This window comes from Epinephelus lanceolatus, chromosome 18, assembly GCF_041903045.1.
Source record: "Epinephelus lanceolatus isolate andai-2023 chromosome 18, ASM4190304v1, whole genome shotgun sequence".
NCBI classification, from domain to species: domain Eukaryota; kingdom Metazoa; phylum Chordata; class Actinopteri; order Perciformes; family Serranidae; genus Epinephelus; species Epinephelus lanceolatus.
In genome coordinates, this window is record NC_135751.1 from 33250408 (window position 1) to 33277782 (window position 27375).

The window sequence follows — 27375 nt, forward strand, 5'->3', positions numbered from 1 at the left end:
AGTCAATGACTCTATTTTCTTTTCAAAAACTGTAAAACTTCTTAAACCTATCTCCTCCCACAATTTTTGCTCAGTTGACACCAAACTTGCTACAGAGCATCTTCATACTGTCCTCCACAAACTGTCCTCAGATTTTTGATTTATGTTCATGAAAAAAATGACAAAATTCTAGAGTCATGGTAGATGATGTGTGGCAAATTTCAGAATTTTATATTAAAAACTGAGTTTTTGACAGCATTTTGAATTCTGTCCTCATGTGAACCATGGAGTATGGAGTAAATCAAACATTGTTACAAACAAATTAACAACATCTCCATGCTGTCTAGATGCAAGATGTGTATTTTCAGATTTTTGTCTTGATAACTAAATTTATGGCAGCAGTTTGAAATCTGCCTTGACAGCTGCTGTCATCCTGTTGGCTTAGTCAATTATGAAGCCATAGATGACTTGTCACCTGTTAATTATCTCTGTCAAATAGAAGATGCTCCTTGGTGTCAGAGGTTGTGAGTTCAAGCCTCAACTGATGCAAAATGTACAGCAATGTTATGGCAACTTTCTTGTTGTCTTCCTATTCTGCCTCTTGTTGCTCAGAATTGCCTAAAATTGCCCGGCCTTGACCATTGCTGCGCAGCACCTAAAATATTTAATTATTTTAGGCTATTTCAGGTATTTAGGCACATCACTGTTTTTTAATTTGCAGTTCAAGTTATATGATAAAAATACCAACAAACAAAATGAGCTCAACGATAACATTGCAGGTGGCATAAATAGTAAACTTCCTCATTGCAATTATAGCAAATTAGTCTCATTACATACAGTGAAATTGCTGTGAATGTCAGCCAGACTTTTCCCACTGCCAGATTATTTTAGCTGGTGGTGATCTTGCATTGCAGCATGGAAGAGAGGGAAATAGCCTATTGATATTTTCCGCAGGCAAGTGGATGTGGGGCGACAATAGCAAGCAAGCACTAACAGTGTGTATTTAGTATTGATGGATACTTGACTCAATTACAGATTTGGCACACACAAAGAAAATTTATTCATTGTAAAATACATTTATTGAGATCTACATCTGATTGGTGGGTCAACAGTAAAAAATAAGCACCTATAAATCCTTGCAGGGGAGATGAGTCTTTCCTGAATCTGATGGAAGTTTGCCCAATCTGTTGAGATTAGAGCAGCAGGATTCACCAAGCTAAAACAAGTTTGTTTTTAGGAGTGCTGAGCGGTCTGTTCTGGAGCTCGAAACCATAAAACTGTCGCCGAAACATTGTGTAGTTTTCTATCACTCCACTGGGTGTCAATAGCAGACAAACATTGTAGTTTTATGATGTGAATACATGCAAACAGAGAGGACTTAAAGATTACAGAAGAAGCCACTGATGTGATGAATGAGGTCAAAATGAATAGCATGCTGTGATTTAGTTTGTATTAAATAGTGAAAGCAAGGGAGCCTTCAATATGCAGACACACTCCCAAAAACTTGGATGAATCCTATGCAGGAAAGGAAACTATTAAATTTAAGCTACTTCAACATTGACAATTTCATCTTGTCTCCATTATAAAGCAACATTAGACTCTGAATCAGTGTGGAATTAATACTTCATAAAGCATTGGAAACATTTCAACTGCCAAAAAAAACATGTTTAAAAAACAAATCCCCATAAATACAGATTTGGCTTCAACAACTCATGCTCATTTGTCACTGTGGTCCTGTGGTTATTTGTATGGATCTACATTGACTAAGATACAGTACATCTACACTGACATAAAAACACACAACAGGAAAATTATCACAAACCATAAACCAAAAACATTCTGACTCCAAATCAAGAGTGGCTCTGATGACTCAGCTCTTAGAGGTGATTCCTGTGGCTTCTGTTGAATATCTGCAACAGCTTGCACAGAACTTTAGCTCAGATATTCCAAATTTAGATTTGTTTTTTAACTCATCAAAGCTAAAACGAATAGTTTCAAAGACTACATAATCTGTTATTAACTAAAGAATCTCACTTTTAAACTTACTTTTCATTTCAATAAAAGTTAACAAGGGATCTGCTGAAAGACAAGAACTATTTAGTGAAACACTTTTAAGATGAAAACTTCACAAAAACGTATGAACAAACATCACAATCTTGGCCTCCGATATGCTGTTTTGATCATTTTCAAGTATCATCTTGAGATAACAGAGGAAAATCTTCACTTCCATTTCTTTTCCCTGAATCTTCAATATCGGTGAGTTGGTCAGTTACCAGGCTCTGTGGTCCAAACATTGCCAGACACGACCATATTCCCATCCCAAAACCACCCAGTGCAGCACCTCTGAAGGATTCATCAAGTCCAAGATATGTGCATTAATACCCCGCTGGTCTACCTTAACTGTTTAACCCCTAAACTAACACAGAGAAAGCGGAAAACAGACTACACAGTGCTGCTACGGTATGAGATCAAACATTATCTCTATATTACCGCAAAGGCTGACATTAGAAGTAATTCCGTGAATTGGTGGCGGGTACACTGTAAATCATGCAAGTTGATTTACTTAAAAAAGTCGAGGAAATCAATTACCTCAAAAAGGTAAGTAAATGTGGCTACAAGCCTTAATTTAAGTTTACTGTATATCTAGCTGTTTAGTTGTAGTTGTATTTACTTAATTTTTGTAGTTGTTGCAGCTTATAAAATGAAAAGTGAAGTTAACTTGTTTGACAAAGAGGAGTTTTGTTTTGGTGACATGTTTAAGAACATACAAATATGTTTAACTAGTTTGCAACAAGCAGTAATGCGGTTTACTGAGGTTTCTAACCCTTAAAAAAGATCAAGCTAATTTTCACTTAAGAATTGAGTTGTTGCAACTTAAAAATGACAAGTTAGAACGAGCTAGATGAAAAGGTAGAACAAGCTGATTTCACTTGTCATTTTTAAAATGCAATAACTTAACTCTAACTTACACAACATTAAGTTTTTGCAACTTAAAAAAGACAAGTAAAATTAACTTGATCTTTCTAGCAACTTCAGTGAACCGAGTTAGTCTGACTTGGCGTCATCATGACAGAAAGCATTGTAGCATATGAAGGAGATGGAATATATTTAGGTTCTGTTTAGGTGACATTTTTAAGAATATACAAATATGACTGACTAGTTTGCAACGAGCAGTAATGTGGTTTACTGAAGTTGCTAACCCTTAGAATGATTAAGTTAATTTCACTTGTCATTTGTAAGTTGCAACAACTTCACAATATTAAGTTGTTGCGATTTAAAAAAAAAAAAAAAAAGACAAGTTAGAACAAGTTAGAACAAGTTAAACAAGTTAGACAATAAGGTAGGACAAGTTGATTTGTCATTTTAAGCAACAAACTTATAATATTAAGTTGTTGCAACTTAAACTTGTCATTTTTAAGTTGCAACAACCTCAAAATATGACGTTGCAATTTAAAAATGACAAATTTAAGTTGCAACAACTTCATATTATAAGTTTGTTGCAAATTAAAAATGACAAATGAACTTGTCCTACCTTATCGTCTAACTTGTTCTAACTTCTTGTTCTAATGTGGTTCACTGAAGTTGCTAACCCTTAGAAAGTTTAAGTGAATTTCACTTGTCATTTGTAAGTTGGAGCAGCTTCACTATATTATGTTGTTGCAACTTAAAAACGACAACAAGTTAGAACAAGCTAAACAAGTTAGACAATAATGTAGAGCAAGTTAATTTCACATGTCATTTTTAAGTTGCAACAAATTCATAATATGAAGTTGTTGCAACTTAAACTTGTCATTTTTAAGTTGCAACAACGTTGTTGCAACTTTAAGTTAGAATAAGCTAAACAAGTAGGTTTCACTTGTCGTTTTTAAAATGTAAAAACTTAAAAAGACAAGTAAAATTAAGTTGATCTTTCTAGCAGCCTTGGTGAACCAGTTTAGTCTGAAATAACATAATCATGTCAGAGAGGATTTGGCATATGATGGAGCTCGGATAACTCCATGCAGCAACTTCACAAAATTAAGTTGTTGCAACTTAAAATGATGTGTGAATAAAACTACATTTTAAGGAAACTTAACAATTTAGTATAGATTTTAGATAGATTTATAGTTATGTTTACTTACCTTTTTTTAAAGACATTAGATTACCTAGAGTTTTTTAAAGTAAGATCAACTTCTCAGATTTTACAGTGTACAGTACAATGGCACATTTATTGTTGTTAAATTCCAGAGCACACATGTGCATAGGGTTGATAGAGATGTTTCACTAATGGACCAAATAAACAGTAGCCCGGCGAGAGAGGGAAAAAATATGGCAAGCCTTAATTACTTTATACATCCTCAGTCACATGATGCTAAAATACACAACAGTGGTTTTAAACAATAAATAGCTTTGTCTTTTTCTCAGTGGAGCTGTGAACAAAGAAGCATAATAGTAACAAAGAAATTCTTATTTCAAGTTTGCATGATCCTACGTTGTCATTTCAAATCCCGAATATCACAGCACATCATTGGTTCCTTTTTCACCATTAAAACACAAGTCAGTAACAGAAGAATACAAACAACGAGTTAAAATCCTGCATATTATACCTAAACTAGTGCCTCACTACACATCCTGTATGCTATGGTTAACATAAGATTCTCTTTTTTTTGTCTTTTTTATATATATAATTTTAGTATTTCAGTCTTAGAAATAAGCTTTTGGCAGTAACCTTAACTATACAGACACAGCAAATATGTACAAAATGAATTCAGTTAACTATAGATTCACAAAAAAAGAGTATGGACCTCTTGGAAAGTCCCAGTAAGACAAATTTCCCCACTTGTCTTCGACTGTTATCCTTTGTCATCAGATATTTCAGACAGGTTCCTTCCTATGAATAGGAAGCAGGACGAGGAGACAAATCAGTATGTTGGAACACTGCTCATGTCCTGTGTAGTGGCTAGGGGGCAAAGGGAGGAGAGGACTGAGAGGGCATGTTCTCACAAAACACAGCAAGGAGCCTCAGGGACCTTCTTCTATCCAGAGCAGTGAGTGTGTGCTGAATGCAGCAGGGTGCATGTGTGGTGCTGATCTGTAATGCTTAGATTTGACCTCAACTTCCTGTAAATGAATCTATCCGGCACGTAGCTGGCAAAAGTATGATTTAACTTTTCAAACAAAATATGAATCATGAGCCCCTTTCACACGTGCCCTGCAAACCTGAAATTATCAAGACATCACGCAGACATTATGTGAGAAGGCAAATGCCCAAATCAATTGAACTGGACATCAAACTGACTTTATCCTGCCAGCTCCCTACAAAGACAGTGTGATGTCAGATTGAGCCCATGTGTAAATAAAGCGAATTCACAGCGAGCAAGTGGGCATGTGAAAGACGTTTCTATCTTGAGGCTCATGCGAAACCATCTTAGGATGAAGAAGAAGGTCATTTACATGAAGACAGCAACGAGAGATGACGAGATAAGGGAACTTCTTCTAGCAAGGGCCGAGGCCAAAATTGTCAGACGAATTCAAGGAACAGCAAGAGACTCTGCTGTTTATGATCAAATTGCGAAGCCAGCTACGTGACTGCAGTGTGATCCGTGTCATGCCCTGCCTCCTGCACGCTCTACCCAGGCGCCACCCCTCGCCTAAACCAAACTGAGTATAGGTAGGTGAGAATGCCTCTGACACGGACAACTCCTGTTGTGTGCCACATGTGTGAAAGTCAATGTCTGGACCTGATTCTCCTGACACCGTCTGGCGTTCGTATGAGACAACGTTCACAGCAACATATTTTAGTGGCTGTCACAGAGGGTCTCTCCAGTCAACCATCAGCTGTGTTTCTGATGCTCTAATAGAAATAAAGTATACAGTGCAGCCTGACAACTTAACACACTCTGTGTTTAGAGAGTCCTTGTGCACCTTTGCTACATTCAGTGAGAACAATGTGCCATCAGGAAGGAGAAGGGTGTGTGACTACTTGGGGTTTTGAGTGTGTATGGTGTACAAAATGTGTTGCTGAATGCTTTTTTCTTTGGTGAATTGTCTAGTTCTGAACCTGAGATTTGAAGTTATTGTGGATTTGTGGTGTATTTCCTTATCTCCAATGGTATTATAACATCTAATGGTTAGTGAGAGAATGTATGCATGCATGGTTGTTGAGGAAAAGTGTATGTCTTTACGCATGTGTGTCCAAGTGTTCCTGTTTGTATTCTATAAAATCTTCATGCCCGTGCGTCAAGCTTATCACATCTATTTGCGCTTCCTGAGCACCAGGTACATGAGGCCGCTGATGAGAGTCATGGGGAAGGTGATCCAGGCCAGGATATAGGAGGAGCCGTAGGAGCCTTTCTTAAGATCGCTCGAGTGGAAGCTGTCTTTCTGAGCCGTGTACATGGAAGCTGCCATCATCACACATAGAGCTGGGAGGAGGAGGAGAAGAAGAAGAGAACCAGGGAAATTATAGTTGAGTTGAAGAAGGGATTTCACGTGAAAGCACTATTCACACAGGACGACAGGACCTTATGTGATTTGTGATAATTGCAGGGATCGACTGTGATCATTTGTGGATCTGCCATGTCTGTAAATTGTCAACACTGAGGCTGTGTGATAATATTAGCCCAGTGTGAATCAGCATCTCTGTTATTTGGGGTCATATGTAGGTTTTTTGTTTGCCTCTTTCCTGGTCGAGAGTAATGGAGGCTGCACTGGTAATAATAAATGAAAGTTTTGATAGCATTAAGGGTGCAGGAGGTTCATGTCGCTGCACAGTATGCACACCCATTCACAAAAAGAGCAAGCTCAAATACACCAGAGACGTGATGTGACATGTGATCATTTGGGGCAGAATCAGTTTTGTTTAATAATAATACATAAATGTTTTTCCCTGTTTCCAGTCTTTGTGCTTAGCTATACTAACCTGAAATACAGTTTTGACAATTTTTCATGACATTAAAGATATTACGATATATTCTTTTCTATTTTAACAAAATAAATAATCTGCTATCTTTCCATCAATGTGAGGTGAAATTAGGAGAACAGATTTACCTAACACTTTCTGGTACTGTTCTGTAAGAGTAACTAAACCCCAGAGTTTTGGCTGCAGTGCTTCTGCCCTGAATTTTATTTTTGAAATGCCTCTAAAACAGGAAAAAAGTATTGACATGGGTATAGGCTAAGAGTCACTAGTCACGTCTTCATGCTGTCGACAAGTAGAGGGGGGAGGGTGGAGGGACGGTGATAACAGATGCGACCAAATGTGTCACCTGTCCTCAGATAAGCCAGTAGCAAAATTAAATTGCAGTGGCCATTTTCAACCACTAGAGGGCAGCCGCTATGCAAATTTATAACACAATGGATAGAATTCAAATACTTTGCACTAAAATGTGAAGATGTGGACCTGAATCTGTCATCATCACTACTAAATATGCACACACATTGGTATTCAGTTGAAAAAAGTGGTTTGGGCATTTAGTTATGACTAAAATCCAGCAGATGTTCCCATGTTTTGGGACTGTTACTGTTCTTACACTGTGAGGTGTGAAATATCATACAAAGCCATATGTGTATGCCCTCAAGCAATGTGAGGAAGGTTACAATTGAAATGAAATAGGTTACAGATTACTAGTTACCTTAAAATGTAATAAGTAATGCAACTATTTTAATTACTTCATCAAAGTAATGTAACTCATAACATTTGATTCTTTTTGATTTCTTTTCTAAGATGATGCAGAACAACAACCACTCCGCTCAGCTTGGTCTTGGCAAGGGGCTGTACACATCAATAAGTGTGTGTGTGTGTGTGTGTGTGTGTGTGTGTGTGTGTGTCACTCACAGGCCAGTAGCTGGATAATAGCGGTGAAAATGAATCTTTCTCCCTGTTGGAGCCTGAAGAGCTGGAGGATGAAGACGAAGAAGCTGACGCAACATAAAATGACGGCCAGGATCATGGTAGCCTGGACCGCCTGCAGATATGCTGAGGAGAGAGGAGAGAGAGAGGGTGTTATATACACAGAGACAAGACTTACAGTAACCACACATAAGCTACATACAGACGTGACAAATTTAAGAAAAAACGTAAATTGTGAAACGTGACAAATGCAGATGCTTCTACACAGGTGCACTGCATGGTATAATTAAGCAGTTAACATCCAGTCACGCTCTGTGGCATGTATAGACATACTGAAAATGGAATTTTGGACTGAAGTGTTAGACAGCGCTCTCCAACACCATCATCCAGTGTGTAAGATTTAGGCAGATTTAGTGGAATCTAGCAACGAGGACTGCAGATTGCAACCAGCTGCAACTTCTCCTGTTTAGAATTCCTTCAGTGTTTATTGTTCAGTTGGTTTTTACTGGGAGCTGAATTATCTGCAAAGGTCTCTTCCTGTGTAAAACAAATGTACCCGGTGATTCAAACTGGTAAAAACACTGAGTAAAACAGTTTCCCGCAGTTTCTCCGATGCTGCTGGGCATGTCGCAGATGGGCCACAAGCCCAGCACCTGGAAATCTGTGCTCACCGTTTTTCTCTGATAACTTAAGATCCGGACATTCAGGACATTTTCACCAGGAGTGTAAGTATCCACAGAGGTCTCTTCCTCTCTAAAACAAACTGACTGTGATTCAAACCAGTAAAAACACTGACTAAAGCAGCTTCATGTTTAAAAATCTGTATTCTTCTGATGCTGCTTGTCGTGGAGGGGCTGCTAACCATGGTGGCCTAAACGAAAATGCGAACGGCTCTATCTAGAGTCAGTGTTTGCTTTGTCCGTTTTGGGCTACTGTAGAAACATGGCGGTGAACATGGCAATCTCCATAAACAAGGTCGAGCTCCCTATGTTCAAATTAATGGCTCATTCTAAGGTAACGAAAACACACAGTGATTTTTATTTTCAGGTGATTATACACTAAAGAAAACACTTCCTATATTACCTTTAATTTCTGCCAATATATCCCCTACATCCTACACACTGGACCTTTCCACATGCTGTCTTACCTGCATCAGAAGTATGGCTGTTCTGCAGAGGATAGCAGGTGGAGTTGCAGGAGTACCACAGGTCAGCGTGTATCACTTCCTGTCCGACTGGCGTCACCACCCACCACGCCTACATCAGGGACAGACACAGACATGGTTAAAATGCTGGAAATATCCCATGCTGCCCAGCTCTGTTGACTGTATGATCATTCCAGTTTATACTCACATTGTGAATGGTTGCAACAAAGAGGAGGATGGCCGCAGCCAGGTGGAAGAGGACGATGAAGGCTAAGATGATCAACATGGCTGCCCCTCTGTCTGGTCAGGCCCGTAAAATATGCGTCTCTCACTGGCTGATTGCTTCAGCTTTTGGTGGATGACGGTGCTGCTGGATGTTTGCTTGTGTGTGTCTATGCTGGCTGTCACAAAGGCTGGTTCGCAGGTGTGGATCAAGGTCCTTCACATGAAAGGAGTCTGTTGGGAACAACATATATGTAATACTTTAATAACACACACAAATACAGGAGAGGTTAATCCCTTGTGTGTCATCAGCATACATCAAACACACAGATAAAGCTATCACAAAGGACCTATTTTCCGGTGCTTGGCAGCGTCAAATGTTCTATATAAATGTGCACATATACCCACAGCTCATAAAGAACTGCAAGAAGCATATTCTTATGTACCAATTTGACTTTCCTGGATTAATTTGGAACACCACAGCACTAAATGGTTTGAAAAAGACTGCTAAAATAACAACAGCAGTATAATATTCAACTAGTGGCCTGTGGGCCAAATCTGGCCTGTGACAGTGGGTCATGTGGCCCTCCATTTTCTAATTCACAACTAAAATAAATTGATTTACGATGGGATTATTTTGAACTTTTAATACAAATAAGGTGCATAAAAAGCATGAAAATGGAGCTTTTTATGAAAAATGTGCCAGGCAAGAACCCACAGATCCCCAACCGAGGTCCAGGCTGTGCCCCAAGTGTCCTTAAATTGTAAAAACGCCCCTGCATAAACCTGTGCAGGACTTCAGCGACTGGCCCCTGGCCACCTGTCATTTTGCATAAGTGGCCCCCAGACAAAGCAACCTGAATATCCCTGATCCACTGTAAGCATGCATCATTACTGAACTGTATCAGCTTTAACAGAGAGATGGAAACAGTGTACAGGCAATCCAAGTAGAGCTGATATGCACCAACAGCAACTATTACATCTGCAACCAATTACCAAAATGCAACCTTTCTAAACAACTGTGAAGGATGCAGGGTTAATGAAACAGCCAGAGAAATATTTGTAGTCTCAAGGTCTTCCCTCAAATTACAGAAAATGCTACTTAGACGTGAGACGAAGCTTGTATGTTGTGTCTATATGTATGTGTGTGTTTGACAGTGTGTATGGAAGTGTGTGCAAGAGGACAGTTTGTGGGAGTGGGGTGTTTACTCTGCAGTGACTGAAGGCCTTAATCCTGACTATGACTTGCTGATGGAAGCGAGGAGTTGACTGTTTACATCTTGAAATGGTCAGTCTGTGCTGTTCAGTCAGAGCAGACCAAACTACATCATGCTATGTTAGCATAACGGCATTAGCAGACAATTTCTGTTTCTGCTAGTATATTGAGATGTCAGAAATGACGCATAAGAGTTTAAGGGTCACTGTAAATTAACCAAAAACACTAAGGGTCAGTACCCCTTTTTGACAGTCATAGGCTGGCTTGGCTTGGTATGGGCCGTCAGCCCAGCACAGCAGGGATTTGGATTTTCATTACAACAGGACTACCTTCTTGAAGGTGTTACTTAAGCCTAGTTCACATTGCATGATTTTCACTGTGATTTTGATGGCGCAGAGGATCTTGAGAGCCCCCTTGGGTCGGAGGTGAGTCGGCAGATAGTCTGCCACGACAAGTCCTCATGTGTGAACAAGCCTACGAGCAAGTTGCTCCCTCGTCTGCGACTGGGACTGGATATCTGGCATGCCAGAAAACTGGAGAAGTCTGACACGACTGACAAAGAGCATCAGCCAATGAGAGGCGGGACATTTCCCACGTCAGCACGCAGGAGGACGGAAGAAATGTGAGGAGGACAAGCCTCAGGGTTGCCAGGTCTAGTCTTCTTTTGGGCTTGTTTCCATAGCCCTGGTTGCTTGTTTCTCTCCCAAGATCTGGCAACACTGACAAGCCGGCAAGCAACAACAACAACAATGGCGGCGTCCACAGGATCACAGGGAGCACGTTGTGTTTGGACCCAGGCCCTGGAGGCAGATCTGATTTAACACTGGGAAGAATATCCATGCCTTTACGATGTGTCATCTCCAAGTTTGGTGACGTCACCGCGTTATCTGGGGCTCTGTCAGCGAGGGCTCGGTGGAGAAATCTTGTGATGTGCACACACAGGTGGTAATGTAGTTGGCGAGACTCCCACTGACAGAAACACACATCGCGTAATGTGAACTAGGCTTTAAACTGATGATGGCTGGTCTTGAGTGATGATGTTTAAAAGCAGCAGGCCGATCCACGGCTAAAGTCCCCTGTAATTTTTGCTGAGTTCTTCCACAGCAGGGCAGGTAAAAGAAGTTTACCTGTTGGAGGTGAGCTGTTTGCAGAGGTGCAGTAAGAGCCTGTTGTCTGCAGCTCTTCATCAACATCTCACTGTGGCTGTTTCTGCTTTCACTTTCCTCCCTGCCATATTATTAGACCTGCCTTTATTGAAGAGAAGTTGCTAACAAAGTCCTGCTAATGCAGTAATAACACATTTCGTTTCCTATAGATTCTTCACAATAAAAGTCCCTCATTATTTTGTTATGTATAAACTTTTATTGTGAAGCAGCACAATAAGGAAACGTTGAGTTTTTGAGCAGCAACCTCACACAACTTCTAATACAGCTGATAGCGAACAGGAAACAGTAAAATAAAGCAGATATCTAAAGTACAACCAGGACGCAGGAGAGAAACTAAACTCCAAACCACAGTCAGAAGCTACAAAAGTACAAAAGAGACCTTTAAAAACGTCCTTTTGTTTGGTCTCCTGCAGACAGAGGTGAGTACAGTCTCGCAACACACTTGTTTGTTTGAGGAGGAGAAGCAGGGTCGTCTAGGGTTGGCTGCAGTCGGCAAGACGTCACCGCTACCCGCTTGAGGGCGTGCAGCCCTACTTTTGGACCTACTCCTGAGAAGGTCCATCCCTGGCGCGCTTTGACATGGCACAGCGCGTCTAAACTGACAATGGAAACACAAAACGCTGCGGCGTGGCTTTACTCAACACGGCCAAGAGTGAGAGTGAGAGTTCTTTTTGCAGCATGACCTTGGTATCTGTAGCATTACAACACAAACCAAATGCCCAGAAGTGTATGGCTTCAGACAACACTGTTGACAGTCATAACAGGTGTGTGTGTGTGTGTGTGTGTTCGTGAGCCTCCGCTTAAGATATGATCTTCTACTGAGGCCTTGATTTTATGTGTGCACCCTTTCCGTAAGGATATCCAGTATTTTTGTTTGTTTGTGTGTTGCTTTCCTGTTTATGTTAACATACACTTAAAGGAATTGTCTTGAAAGGAAAATCCATTACAAATACTAAATACATCCAGAAACCCATTAGGTTTGTTTGTCCAGGAAAATGCTTTTTCAGCATCGTTCTGTTTAGTTTAACGTTCATACCGCTACAAATAATAACACAAGACAGGAGTTTGATATCTACAAAATGTTTCCAGCACCACTTTAAAGGCTGTTTTACAGCTTCACATGGATGTAGAGTAAAGACTACTGTGTACACTGTACACATCAAACTTAGCCAAAATACCCTGTGGGGACAATGCACATCAAAAACCGTATGTGCACACACATACACACATGAACTCCCACCAAAGAAGCTGAGAAAGCAGAGACACAAACATGTTTAAAAGTACATGTGAGTGCAGGCAGACACACACACACACACACACACACACACACACACAAAGCCAGACAGCAGAGGAATTAGCCCTCTCCGCCAAAATGGAGTCGCAGTAAAAACAACCTCTCCCCGCTGACAGGAAGCAGGCCACAGTTTTGTGTGTGAGCATGTGGCTGTGGGGTGTGCCAGAGGATAGGCCCTGTCTGAGGTGGGGGAGGGGGTACATAGTAAAATAAAAATAATTTAAAAAAGAGGAAACAAAATGAGCTATACTCTAGATTATGAGACATGAGGGTTGGGTTTAGACAGGAATGTAAACAGCAACATTTTTCTCTGGTCAAATGCTCCTGATCATAATGCTCAGAAAATGAAACTGGAGTGTGCATTAACCTGCCGACACACACTTAAATTTGCACCTGAACCTTGTGAGGGAAATATGAATATCACACAAGTGGAGCGAAAATTGTGCACATGCAGACCTGCATTCGATATGGATGACATTTTTTTACCATTTACAATGTGTAGCTTCATGCTGTATGGTTTGTATAAGGCAGTTTAAAGCACTGGTTCCCAAACTGGGGGTCGCAACCCCCACTCAGGGTCACCAAAGCCTCTGGAGGGGTGGGTTGCGGAGCCCTCTTGACTCTAAGGGGTGTAAGAAAACATTGTGAAATAATATAAAGTAGGCCTATATTTCAGCCTTTTATTCATTCCTATTGAGAAGACTAAATTAAATTGTTAATCTTAAAGTTTAGATTTTTATTCAATACATACCTACATTTACAAAGATTTCGGCACAGTGAAGATCTGAACACAAAGTATATTCACAGAGCCTTTAAGCCTAGTTCACATTACACAATTTTCACCCAGATTTTGACGTCGCAGAGGATCTTGAGAGCCACCTTGGGTCGGAGGTGAGTCGGCAGATAGTCTGCCACGACAAGTCCTCATGTGTGAACAAGCCTACGAGCAAGTCGCCCCCTTGTCTGTGACTGGGACTGGATATCTGGCATGCTAGAAAACTGGAGAAGTCTGACACGACTGACAAAGAGCATCAGCCAATGAGAGGTGGGATACGTCCCACGTCAGCACGCAGGAGGACGGAAGAAATGTGAGGAGGACAAGCCGCAGGGTTGCCAGGTCCGCTTATTAGCCGCGACTTTGGGCATCATGAGAACGCATGATAGTTGCTTCTTTTGGGCTTGTTTCCATAGCCCTGGTTGCTTGTTTCTCTCCCAAGATCTGGCAACACTGACAAGCTGGCAAGCAACAACAACAATGGCGGCGTCCACAGGATCACGGGGACGCGTTGTGTTTGGACTAAGGCCCTGGAGGCAGATCTGTGTAATGTGAACTAGGCTTTACTCTCTGCTTAACAGCCTCATCCTGCATTAGAAAAGTATGCAGTTAAGACAAGCAAAGAGCTAACAGTGGCCATGCAAAAGGGAAAGGAAAATACTTTATTTCTCAAAAAAGAAGCCTTTTACATATGTATAACTGCTAAAAAAAACCCATAAATAATGGAACGAATTCTATAAAAAGCTCCCATAAATATCAGGAAAACTCATCTCTGATGCAATTTTTACAGGATATAATCTGCTAAAAAATCATCATAATCACTCATCTAACTAAAACCTAGGCAGTTAAGCATTTTGGATTTATTAGCTGTTCTGTACTGTAACTGTTATGCATTGACTATAAAATGGGATATCCCTAAATATGTCACTTAGTTAGGGGTCGTCAGTTACTCAGTGATAGGAAAGGGGTCCCTGAAGTAAAAAAAAAGCTTTGGAATCACTGGAAAGACTAAACAAATACAGCTGCAGATTTTAAAACATTTCATTCTGTGCAGGATGTGTGCGAACATACAGTGTAATGGTGTGACAGGTCACACTGGGTGGAAATGTGAGACTCAAGCTTATTTTTAGGACTGGCAACAGCATGCTGGAGGTCTAACTGTTGCAGCTTCGGAGCTTTAAAGATTCTTAGAAAACTGGCCTATTATAACATTACAATCACGGTGTCTCTAGGGTGGCCAATCAGACGTCAGGTTTGACCTTATAGAACAATTGTAGCGCAGCGTGAGACAAACAAAAATGGCGGGGACGGAGTTGGAAAGACAAAATAGCCAAGGTAAATACCAACAGTTCATTCACTGCATCCACTGCACGGCACCTTTCTGGTATTTGAATCTAATCTGACCTGCAGGAACATTCTTTGGAGCGGCAAGTAATCTCTGAGACATGCACACACACACACACGCACACATACAGACACACACACAGCTGGATCTGATTCCATCTGCAGCTGCTTTCTCGTATCAGTGGAGAGAGGTTGAGGGGAGGATCGAGGGAGGGAAGGAGGGAGGAGACAGAGGGAGAAGGAAGGGAACCCCATTGGAGGGAAATGGAGGGAAGCGAGAAAAACAAAAACAAGAGCGTAAACGTGCACACACACACACACACACACATACACACACACTGATGTACACGCATACACATAAACTACTCAAAACCGCAAATATATAGCCTGCCAAGACACTCACACAAATGAGAGACTCACAGACACAGTTGAGATGATTAAAGTAAATCCAAACCATGTAGACCTCAGACATGAAGGCCTGGTGATGACTGACAGAACAGACACAATATATACCACTTGTGTAAATTATATGTATACATGCTCCTTTGTGTGTGTTTCTATTTATAGAGTTACCACTTTGATTGTCCAAACCGTAATGATCGTATACAAGGGTAATTACCCAAAACTACAATTATGCTGATTTATCATTGTCATCACTTTTCGTCTCTCACATTCAAATGTAAAAAGAGATTTATTTTATAATGTATTTGTAACATTTCAACAGCCCATTAGATGAGATTCAACAATTCAACTGTTTTGCTTTATTGTGTAGATGTTAACCAGATTATCTAGAGTATATGTGACAGCTCGCTGCATATTCTCAGAATAATTTAGCTGAGCTTGAACTATTGACTCCTTTGCTGCTTGGGCTGGGTGAACAGTTCAAGTCCAAGTCAATTCTTCTAGGAACATGTTGGTATGTTCATGAACTGTCAGATATGCTCTATAGATGATATGTTTAGTATCTACAGAAAAAAATGAACTGCTGTATAATAATTAGGGATGCACTGATTGTGAAATGCTGATACCTATGTTTAAAATAACACTTGGCCAATAGCGGTTTGTGTTATTTTTGTTGTTGTTTATTCTATTTTTGTTGTTATACAACTGCGCTGTGAAAACCTCAATAGATTTCATATTTAAACAACTGTATTGATTAGAGTACTTATTCAAGTTTCTCATGAAAAACTAAGATTTACAAGATTACATTTGAACACATCATGTTAGTGTTTTAATTTACCTTCACACAATACTCATTTTTACTGAACAGAGTTTGAATGCATCATAAGCCCCTTTTACACTGCCAGAATTTCGGCGAATGTTGGGCTGTTTTGCCGGCAAGCTGCGAGCGATTAGACACCCAGAGCCGGATTGGCGAGTTGATCCGAGGTGCCAAATTTTCAGCCTTGTAGGGGTAAACATATTGGTGGAACCTTTTTTGTTTAAAAAGGACGAGGTGCCCTTCTGCCACAGGAGGAGCTGTCGAAGACTTGTGGGAGGAGCTGTTGATGACACTGCACGTGTGACCCACTGGCAGTGGATAAACAGGAAACAGCTGATAGCAGGAATTAGCGAGCAGCTAGTAGCAAGAGGGAAACGCAAACCTGACAGACACTGTAAAGATGAGCAACTGGGGAGACAAAGAATTGCGCGCCCTCCTTGCCCTCGCAAACGAAGAGGCCATTAACCGTCAGATGACGGGGACGGTGAAGAACGGGCCGACTTACAAGAGAATTGCTGAAGGACTGACCAGCCGCAGTCTGCCTTGGAGTTCGTCACTGTTTACGTCACACGCTGAGCTACATGTTTTGTTACTTGCTCACGCCCCCCATTGCCCCGAAAAAGGCGCATTCTGTATAAACAAAAGTAGGTAGGCGGCATTTTGCTGCACTCCCCGATTTTGTTTTTATACTGCCAATGCTGAAAAAAGACTGATTGGGCTTTCCTGTAAATTCGCACAATTCCTATTTAAAAGGGGCTATAGGTTAACTCAATGCAACCTCCATGAGCTGTAGGCTCCAGCCACCAGCTGCTAACAGCTAACAGCTAACATTCACTAGCTCCCCTCCTGCCAATGTCAATGCAGATTTGTTTTTCAAAATGTAGCATTATCAGGAAAAAAAAAGAGAAAAAAAATACTGATTGTGAGTTTTCAGCATCCTTCGTCCTGAAGGCCTTGTTTGTCCCAAACACATTTTCTATTGTCCCTGGGATGACAGAATGCCTTTAGGTACAAGCCCTGCTTTTTAGCCTGCTCAAAATTAATCTGACTCCACCGACAAATATCGGCCACTGCCATCAGTGAGTGTTTGATGATGTGAACACATCATGAGATCGTTACAATTAACCTTCATCTATACTCATTTTTACAAATAGAGAATGAGCCCATCATAATGTAACTCAATGCAACTTCAATGAGCTGTTAGTAGCAACCAGTGGCTGCTTGGAGCTAACGCTAACTAGCTCTCCTCCTGTCGATTTCAATATGCATTCATTGTTCACAATGTAGCATAATCAGGCAAACAATAGGGTGCTTCCCTTGTTGAGACTATAGTGAGTTTACTACGCCCTTTCATCCTGAACCAGAAGATCTCTGTTCTGATCTCTGATTTTCTGTTCTCCTTAGGTGGAGCAGACGCCAGCTGCTACTAGTCATCTTGTCACCCATAGGTGAGATCACAGAGCCCATTTGTCAAACAGTAATTGTATTCCTGCTCATTAATTTAAGTTTGTGGCCGTTAGGTTCGAGCCCTGCCTTTAAGCCAGCACAAAATTGATGTGACACTTCCATCGGTGAATGTCATCTTATTTGCCGATAGGCCGACGGCAGTAAACCAGGCAAATCTCAGCCGATAAATCCAAATTGAATCCTTTTAAAATGAGTGATGTGTCTAATTTTGCAGAGTAATAAACCACATATTCTCTATTGAAAACATGTCCGTAACAGTAATACACTCTTTCTCCCTCTCTTTTTCACTGCCATTTCACACACACACACACACACACACACACACACACACACACACAAACATCAAACTAAACATGGAGCCCTGTGTTCCCCAGGGGTCCTTGGGAACGGTGTTGCCTTGCAGACGTGTCACTCAGAGCTCACAGTAAAGTGTGAAGGCATTGATACTCACCTCTGACACCAGGCAACAGCTGCACACACACACACACACACACACACACACACACACACACAGCACATGCATGCTGTATACATTAGCTCCGCTACGTCTGGTATGCATAACACAGACATTTCATGCCTTATCTATCATAATAGACCCTCAGCTGTGGTGTGTCAATCAGCAGAACAACAGAGTACTCATCACCAAGTTAGAGATGATCCAATTATTCACCGTACATCGAGCAATATGGATTTCGCGGCACTGATGTCTCACCAAAACTTCTTTCTTAAGATAAATCAAAGACACTAAACCTGAGGCAGTGCTTTTATATCCATTACACCACATCATGTCACTTTACCGTTAGCATATCACCCTAGGTTTTTGTTTATACAGGATGTCACAGAAATCTTACTCTTTCTCCTAATCTTACTTAGCAATACCTCAGTTTTGTGTTATCACATAAATAGACTGATTCTGTCAGACTGCAGCCACCTCGCCTGACGTACACACTGACAAACAGGCTGCCATTCCTCCTCTCCACTCAGCCTTATAATAGGAGGCTGGGGGACTGCTGTGCAAGAGTGCAAGTGTGTGTGCGCCGACTGATTCCCTTGCCTGGTGGAAAATGCTGACTTTTAATGTCCTTTTTTTTTTTTTTTTTTTTACTCTTTTCATAAAACACAAAGCCACAGACTTAACTGGGCCTCCGAATCTCACTCCCCCGTCTCTCTCACTGTCCCACTCTCTCTTTCTGTGTACGTCTCTCTTTCTGTCTTTGGCCATGGAAAAACTAATTGAGGAAGAGAAAAGGCAAAAAGGCTTCCAGTGGAGCCCTCTGGCCCCTGATGAGGTCGTACAGTGGAAACACTACATGCAACATTTCCTCTTCCGAACCCTCACTCTGACAGACTTGGGATTCACCAGTAGAGGATACTTAGTCCTGAATGCCTCGTTTGTTTTTCATGAACCCTGACAGCATAATACATTCATCACACCAGTTTAAACTAATGCAGTATTTTTACTGACATCTTGCTTTGTTCCTTGAGGTCAAAACAGTTGGGAAAAGCAAATCCTGATGGAATTTATTAAATCTAATAAACAGTCCATCTTTGAAGAATGAGAATGTCATTCTTTTACAGGTTGAGTTCAAGCATTCTGCGGTAGCAACAAACCGTTCTGGTGGGAACAACAATTAAAGTGACAAGGCTCAGACATGGGTCAAATTTGTCCTCTTTCAAGATAATTTGCATGGTGGTGGTTTTCAGTTGCATCATGCGTCGACTACTGATGTATAAATAGAACAAGATACAGCATTGGAGGTGGGGCGCCATTTATTCTAATCAAAGTTGCTTAGTGGCACATGAAGCCATAAAAGCTCAACTTCCCGGATCTTATGCATCATGGGGGCCACAGAGCAAGCACACTTAAGACTTAAGACTTCTGGTTTAGCCCTCTGCTGACTCAAATGGGGTTGAAATGATTCAATCATGCAGCTTTTTCAGACTTCAGAAATGTTATCAGACCAAATGAATCAATTTCTGATAGTGTAACAAGACATTTCCAGGGGTTGTGATGCTCAAAAACATTATCCGCTGATTTATAGAAGTCTCTTTCACATTGTAAGTCTATGGGAAAAGTCTTCTTGGGCCCCATTGCATCACATGATAGACTCAGAACTTGTAGTTCCACAGTTTGGCCACTATAGGCCCGTTTCCACCTCAGGAACTTCAGGGTAATTTTACGGGCCTGGGGCCGTTGGTGCGTGTCTCCACCGCAGGAACCACCCCTGAAGGACAGAGTTCTGGAACTTTTACAGGGGCTAAACAAGTCCCTGCCTCGGAGTAGGTACTCAGAACGGCCCCGAGAAACTCCTGGCTGGGGCTTGAGGATTACTTGGTGCTGATTGGATATACTCAAGGGGGGATGTGACATCATCAGAAAGCAACAAAATAGCCGGCATTTTTAAAACTCAGCAGACGAGGGTTAGCACATTCATATAGCTTCCGCCATCATGTACCATATAGTGAGTTTAGTGAGTTATTACAGACACCGCTATCAGCTAACAGCTAACAGCGTCCCTACGTCGCCCCGGTCAAAGTGGTCGCGCAGCGATTACGTCACATCCAGAGCCCGGTAACTTTACAGGAACCTTCCTCCGACTCCGCTCTCTCAGTGGAGATACAGCTGTTGAGAGGGCTGAGCAAGAGGACGTTCCTGTAGTAGTTCCTGCCCCCCAAATAGTACCAGGAACTTCTTCAGTGGAAACGGGCCTAATGTCAAATTGGCTTCAAAGCCCGGCTCGGTTCCTCGGGGCTTGGTGTTGACACTGAGCCAACACATACAAACACTATTTACTGATGATGACGGTGAGGTCGAAAAGGCTAAGTGCCAATCTGATGTTCCAGATGGTTTGTTACCATGAACCATCTGAGAGGCCGTTTTTGGAATCTGTTTGGAAAAGGGCAGGCACTTTCAAAAAATACTTGGTAGGTGATTGGATAAAACGTCTGTCAATCACCGTCAGATGCCAGTTAGGAGAAGAGCAAAAAACATTTTTTCCCATTGAGAAAAGCCTTCAGTGCCGTTCTTTGCGCTTCTTTCAATGAAGATATACTCTCCAGCCTTGATATAACTGAAGGTACACCATGTCCACTGATAAGTCCATTAGTGCATTGCCCATTTTTTTATACAGTCAATGGGACTGTATATAAAGATGGACGATGCATCTCCACTTCCTCCCACTGTACAAAGATAAAGCCAAAATATCCTGGATACAGGCCCTGCCATCTTGTGCTGGGGACGTCATTTGGAGCCAGAGTCTGCGCAGTAGCAATCATGAATTGGAGCCACCCATACACCCACTGACTCAATCTGAGCGTCATACCGACAGACAACATGGCTGACATTCATGACATCATAGGTCTTTTTGACAGCATCAAATCTGATTAAAACCAAACTCATCAAAACAATTAAGAGTTGAAATTGATTTTTTAGTTTGGCTCATGCCCCATCCGCTAATATGGCATGGGCAAGGTTCCTGACCTATACTTCAGCCAGCCATCAGGGCACTTTATGTCTGAGAAAGTATCATGCTGTCTGTTTTTATATACAGTTACTGGTTCAGTTCAAATGCCTTACTTAAAGCTTGACAAGATGAATTTTCGTATGATTCTTGCATGATCTCATAATAATGTGCAAGGTAAAGCAAGTGCACCTTGAGTTAAGACTCAGTTTCTAAGGTTAAGAATGAACCCTCATGCTCATTTTTGCTTTTTGTTTGCCCCAGGAATTGTCTGTGTTGATTCCCCCAGGAATGGTCTTATTTTTAGGGAAAACACAAAAGGCACATCTTCCCTGGAGCGAAGCCAGAGACCAAACAAAGCTTTGCTAAGGAAGAGCACAACAAAACCTGTGGACACCCACAGGCACAGATGTACACACACAGTTTGCTTTTAAAATGTATGCGGAGTCATCTAAGTGGCAGTGGAGCAAGTACAGAATTATAAATATAACCAGATTGCCCAGTGTGACAGCTATAATCCTTTACATTGCGGATTTACTAGAGCCATTTTACAAACAACAAGTGGCTGCCTGTAAACTCTGAAATGAGCTAGTAGCCTCGTGAGGCAGAGAGCAAAACTGGATGAAAGATGCAGAGACAAGTTTGCTATTTGCACATCTTTATTGCCAGTCAGCCACATATTTGGCAGTTTGGCTTGAAAGTGTCACCAGAAGATAAGCCATATTGGATTTGTTCCAATTAAGGGGCTGGATCCACCACAGGTCAAATTTCTGGGCCATATATGGCTGTCCAATTCCATCCATCTCCTTCAAATACAAACAAGAAATGCAGGTTGTTTTTTTTTTTTACTAAATTTGGAGAACAAAACCAGTGTATTCTAAATGCAGTTGGTTAGGATCATCTCCTGTGGGAAGGAGGCTCAAACTGACTCTGACTTTGTCTTTTAGAGCTTCCAGCCCCTGAACAGACCCACAGCTGTTGCTCCCAAAGATTTATCGTTCATGCAGTGGCATTTTAGAGCATCTCTGTCTAACATAGCTTAGCTCTTACAGTCTAAGTTTTTCAGAATTTGCCGTACATAAGCTTAGCCACTGGATGAAGGGGAAACATCACGTAAATTAAGAATTCCAGTATATTTTTACCATGACCTAGGATGGTTCAATTAATATTTGTCAGCTCCAAAAATAAATAAAGTATTTCTGAAAACAGAAAATGTACCCACATAATCTTTTAGGGATGCACCGATCCGATACCTGGATTGAATATCAGCCCCGATATCATCAAAATAGATGGATTGGGTATCGGAAAATGCAACCTATACCTGAGGCGATCCGTTCCCTTTAAATCTATTGCAACGCAAGCTACGTCATACGTCATGGAGCACAGGAGAGAATCTGCTGTGTGGAGGTATTTCACACTATTTCAGCTGTTGTTGCACAATAGTTTATTTTTGTTAAAAATAAAAAGTTCATCATTGCATTAATCCATTTCATCTTGGTTCAATTTATCTTAGGAGAGAACTGTGTAGCCATCAATGCCTGATGCCTCTAGTCTTTTCTGTTCTACATGTAAAGGTATATAGCTTTTTAGGTCAACCATGGTATCGGATCGGTATCGGGTATCGGCTGATACTCAAAGCCACAGCATCGGGATCGAAACTGGAAAAGCTGGATCGGTGCAGAAGAAGATAGCGCAACAAGATGACGTCATTAAAAATATTACAACAAGGTGCTCTTGGAAGAGTTCTGGTAACATCCCTGTATAAACTTGCAGTGGCATACGCAGTGACAATATGTTAAGACTGTTTGTCATCATTTATTCATTGAATCTTTTTCCATTGCACTTATCAGCATTTACCTTTTGTCATTATCCCAACTTTTCCAACTTCCCATTGCATTTAAACATTTTTGCAATATTTCAAGAGTTTTTTTTATTTGTGCTGGTGCCAGTCAGGTTTTTACAGCACAAATTAAAAATGTGCACAAAAATAGTCGGATGGAAACGCACCCTATAGAGCAGTTCCAGTCTTAAATTTAAGTTTAGGACTCCTTTTTTCAGATATGCGAGAGTGATGTTTAAGTTCCCAATTTTTTTTTTGATCATCTTCAACCCTGGGAATAACATGTATGAGTTTTGGAAATAGGCGTACTTCCCCTTTAATGCGAACATGCGCTCATACTCACAATTAACATGCTAATGTTTGGGTGGAGACAAAAACCAAACATTATGTGTTTGTCAAGCTGAAATCACACCCAATACAAAACAGCGTCTCATAAAGCCGACCATTTTATTAGGACACTCACATCCTGATGCTACACAGTCACTTTACTTCTCACGCCACACTCTAAATAAGAGAGGAACGGACTGTCCTTTCTAAAAAGAGAAGGGTACATTTTAAATTGAAATTCAACGTGTGGAAAATGGGTTATAAGTGTGCACAAATGATGCATTCAGAGTCCAAATCGACGACAACACTGTCGCTTCAAACTGATGTTTTTTTACATTGGTCATGAGACTTTTTATTGCTGGCGACACAAGCCTAATAACTTGACATTTTCTAGACCTTTTGCCCTAACCCCAAAATCATGTCTCTTCATAAAAAGGTTATAAAACACTGGCTGCTTTGATACTTTGAAATAAATATGTGAGTTATGTTGAGTTTTGCTGAATACCAGGAGAGGAAGAAGAATCATTGTTCTGCACAATGACGCCTACATTGTTGCAAAGGCATACAGTGTGTGTGTGAAGGTGTGTGTGTACGACATGCCTGTTCGGGAATCAGGAGCCTAACAAATTGACAAATGCACACACAGACACACACATGCACACAACTGTTTTCCTGCTGGGTTTAAAGACTTCCCCCTGACGCAGGAATTCTTTCATGTTGGACACTAACATGGTTTGTTAGGTAAGTGTGTGAGAGGGTACGTTTTCACACACATTCCTGAAGTGACAGCGCTGAGTAATGACTCCCACATGGTGGAGACAAGTTGGGGCTAACACCTGATGGAGAGGTAAAAAAAAAAAAAAAAACAAGACACCTTCATCCTCATCTGTTTATCATCCCTTCATCCTCTTCCATCTTTCTGCTCTACTCTCAGTCACTTCACACTTGTTCGCTGATAGTTTTCATCTGTCAGCAGCTTTTAAAACCTCACACCCCCGACTAATCCCCCTCCGATCAAATATCACACACCTCTCTCCTCATGCTGCATTCAGTGACTGAAAATACTTTCAAATTAACACTGACACTCTGCCATGAAAACGTTCGGGCATTGTGTCACATCACAGCCGAAACAGTGAGGGCAAAGAGGGCAAAGGATTGCAGCTGTGTCCTAATACTTCAGATAGAAAAATTACATCTGCTTGAGGAGAATTTGGCCACTGTGTGCATCAAACTTCAGTTACAGTCCAGTGTGTAGGATTTAGGGGAATATATCTGCAGAAATGGAATCAAAACAGTGTTTTCTTTAGTGTATAATCACTTGAAAATAAGAGTCACTGTGTTTTTGTTGCCTTAGAATGAGCCATTTACATCTACATAGGGAGCGGGTCCTCGTCTAAGGAGATGGCCGTGTTGCACCGCCATGTTTCTACAGCGGCCAAGACACACGCTTTATTCATTTTGTAGTGGTTTAAATCACCAGGTCTGTTTGTTTTGGAGAGGAAGAGACCTCTGCGGGGTTGCCTCCCAGTAAAAACCTCCTGAGTATCTCACTACTCTGACTGCCGGACAGGCCGATATAGTGCCGTATGCGTCTCTATGAGCTCGTCGCAGAATTTTGCTAGACTGGAAGTCCCCTAACATCATCATCCTGTCTGGCTTAAAGGATGTTTGTTCAGAAAAGAAAAGATGGAAGGAAAAACATTGTTTCAATTGTAATTTTTGTATGATTTGCAATTATCCTTCAATAAAAATATCATTAAAAAACCTCCTGAGTGTCTGGATCTTGAGTTATCAAAGAAAAAAGGTGAGGACACACGTGCTAGGCTAGCAGCCAGTTTCCGACACGCCAAACATCATCAGAGAAACACTGATTTGTAATGTGAAACTGCTTATTCAATGTCTTTACTGGGTTAAATCACCACATCTGTTTGCTTTGGAGAAGAGGAGACCTGCAGATAAATAAATTCATGGTGAAACCTCCCAGAAATGTGGATCAGAAAAAAGGTGAGCATACATTAGCAGGTGCTGTGCTAGCGGCCTGTCTCTGATGTGCCAAACAGCGTCAGAGAAACACTGACTTGTAACCTGAAACTGCACCTGATCAATGTGTTTTGGAGAGGAGGAGACCTCTGTGGATAATTCCAAACAATTCCAAACCCTGAAGGAATTCTGACCAGGAGAAGTTTCAGCTGGTTACAATCTGCAATCCTCACTGCTGGATGCTGCTAAATCCCCCGAAGCCTTACCCACTGCAACAAGACTACCTTCCGTAAAGTGTGGGGAAAAGCTTTCACGTTACACACTGCGAGTTTTAAATGTCATTCATTCAGCTGCTAATTTGTGGCTCTTTAACACATTACTTCACACATTTGATGACTGCAGGGCTCATTAAACTAAATTAAAAGCTGGGTGAGGAGAGAGGAGAGGATGGGCTGCAGTGTTTCAGACTGGCTCTGTTCTTTCTTCAGTTACAGTTCATAAAACAAAACATTTGACCTTTGAAACTCAGAGTGAATTTAATGTAATATTAAAGGGATTTGGAGGTTTTTCATTTCTTGTTTTCATAAAGCGTCTCCTGCAGATGTAGACCCCCAGCGTCACAAGAGCAGCATGTATGAAATCAGTGTTGGAGCCAGTTTCATGTTCAGCACTGGTTTCCTAGAGCAGGTTGAGGGAGTCCAAGTTTAGGTTTAGCCGTCCACCTGTTATCCTTTTCTCTGCCTTTTTCCATGCATTGTGTGCAACGGTTTATAACTGCATGTTAGCCAGGGTGGATTAGCACCAGCCACCAGCAAAATGCAGGTAAAATAATGCAGATTTGCCACAGAGTGGGTGGTAGATATTGAAATCCACCTGTCAACCCTGATGCCAACAGGGGCATGCAAATTAGTCTCCGACACATTGTTGTATCTTTGTAACCTTAACTCTCCAAATGACATTTAATCTTCAGACCACTGCTGGACTGCATTATCCATCATGCAAACATTGCCTTAGGAGTCTCCATTTCTGCATCCTACTCCTAAAAGACTCCTCCAACCTTTGCAAACCAGGGCCAAGCTGTTGCTGTTCTCAACCACAAGAGGGCGCCCCCAATGAAGGGAGAATGCAGGAGTTATCACCTGCCTCATCAGTCAACAATGCATGACATGGGCAGCTGGATTCAGCATTGTAGTCCAAGTAATACGCTTATATGGAGCCTGAGCTGATTTTAAGCAGATTTAATCAGCTCAATAAAACACTGACACTCATATATTACCACAGCAGCATCTAGTGTGACCATATGTGCAGGTTTACAGATGCAAAGCACCACAAGTTCAGGACAAACTCTAAGTAATGAAGCAGATACGCTTAAAGCCCCTATGAGGCACGCACACACGCACATTTCCTGTATCCATTGAAAAAAAAAGTAATTTATCTTCCCTCTCAGGGCAGAAAACACTCATTCACAGCACACACACACACACACACACACACACACACACACACACACACATTGGTGGCTGACAACGCCCCTTTCATTTCCAACGTCTGAAAGTTGGAGCCACTCAGCAGAAGTTATGATGTGTATAAATACCCACAGGGGGAAACACGGCAGCAAAGGCGAAGTAAAACGAGTCTATTATGAATTATAAAGCTAAATAAACGTATCATAGTTATTAAATATAAATTATAGAAATATCCAACAGTTATTTAAGGAATATTTTAGGCTGGATTAAATATTCCAGAGCAGTAAATAAGAACAGTTAGGCTCAAGACTCACCATAAAGTCACAATAATGTTGTTAATGGGATATTTATTATATATTTCAGAGTCGCATTGGATTTGAATGGGACATGATCCCTCAGAGAAAGTTCCGTGTAGCATTCAAACAACATGCAAACTACAAAAATACAAAGTTTACTCACCGAGTTTTGACTGAGGAGGAAGCAAAGCTGTGAGGAGCTCCAGGTGTTGTGTGTTAATGGGAAATTAAAGGTAAATTGAGGGATGATAAAATAAAAAAGTTTTGGAAATAAAGCCTCCAAACGTGACAAAACGGCAGCCGGAGATCTCACTGCTAGTCCCGCAGAAAAGTTAAAGACGCACG

At 41.2% G+C, this 27375-nt stretch overlaps 1 protein-coding gene across 1 annotated transcript; it reads right to left on the minus strand.

Annotated features, from left to right (window-relative positions):
- Positions 1–1034: 1034 nt before the first annotated feature.
- On the minus strand, positions 1035–27375 carry emp2 (epithelial membrane protein 2). Its single transcript, XM_033645184.2, has 5 exons — positions 27194–27375; positions 9163–9410; positions 8958–9066; positions 7796–7936; positions 1035–6383 (listed from the first exon to the last, which is right to left on the minus strand). The coding sequence occupies exons 2-5, from the start codon at positions 9238–9240 to the stop codon at positions 6214–6216; spliced, it is 498 nt and encodes a 165-aa protein (XP_033501075.1). The 5' UTR covers positions 9241–9410; positions 27194–27375; the 3' UTR covers positions 1035–6213.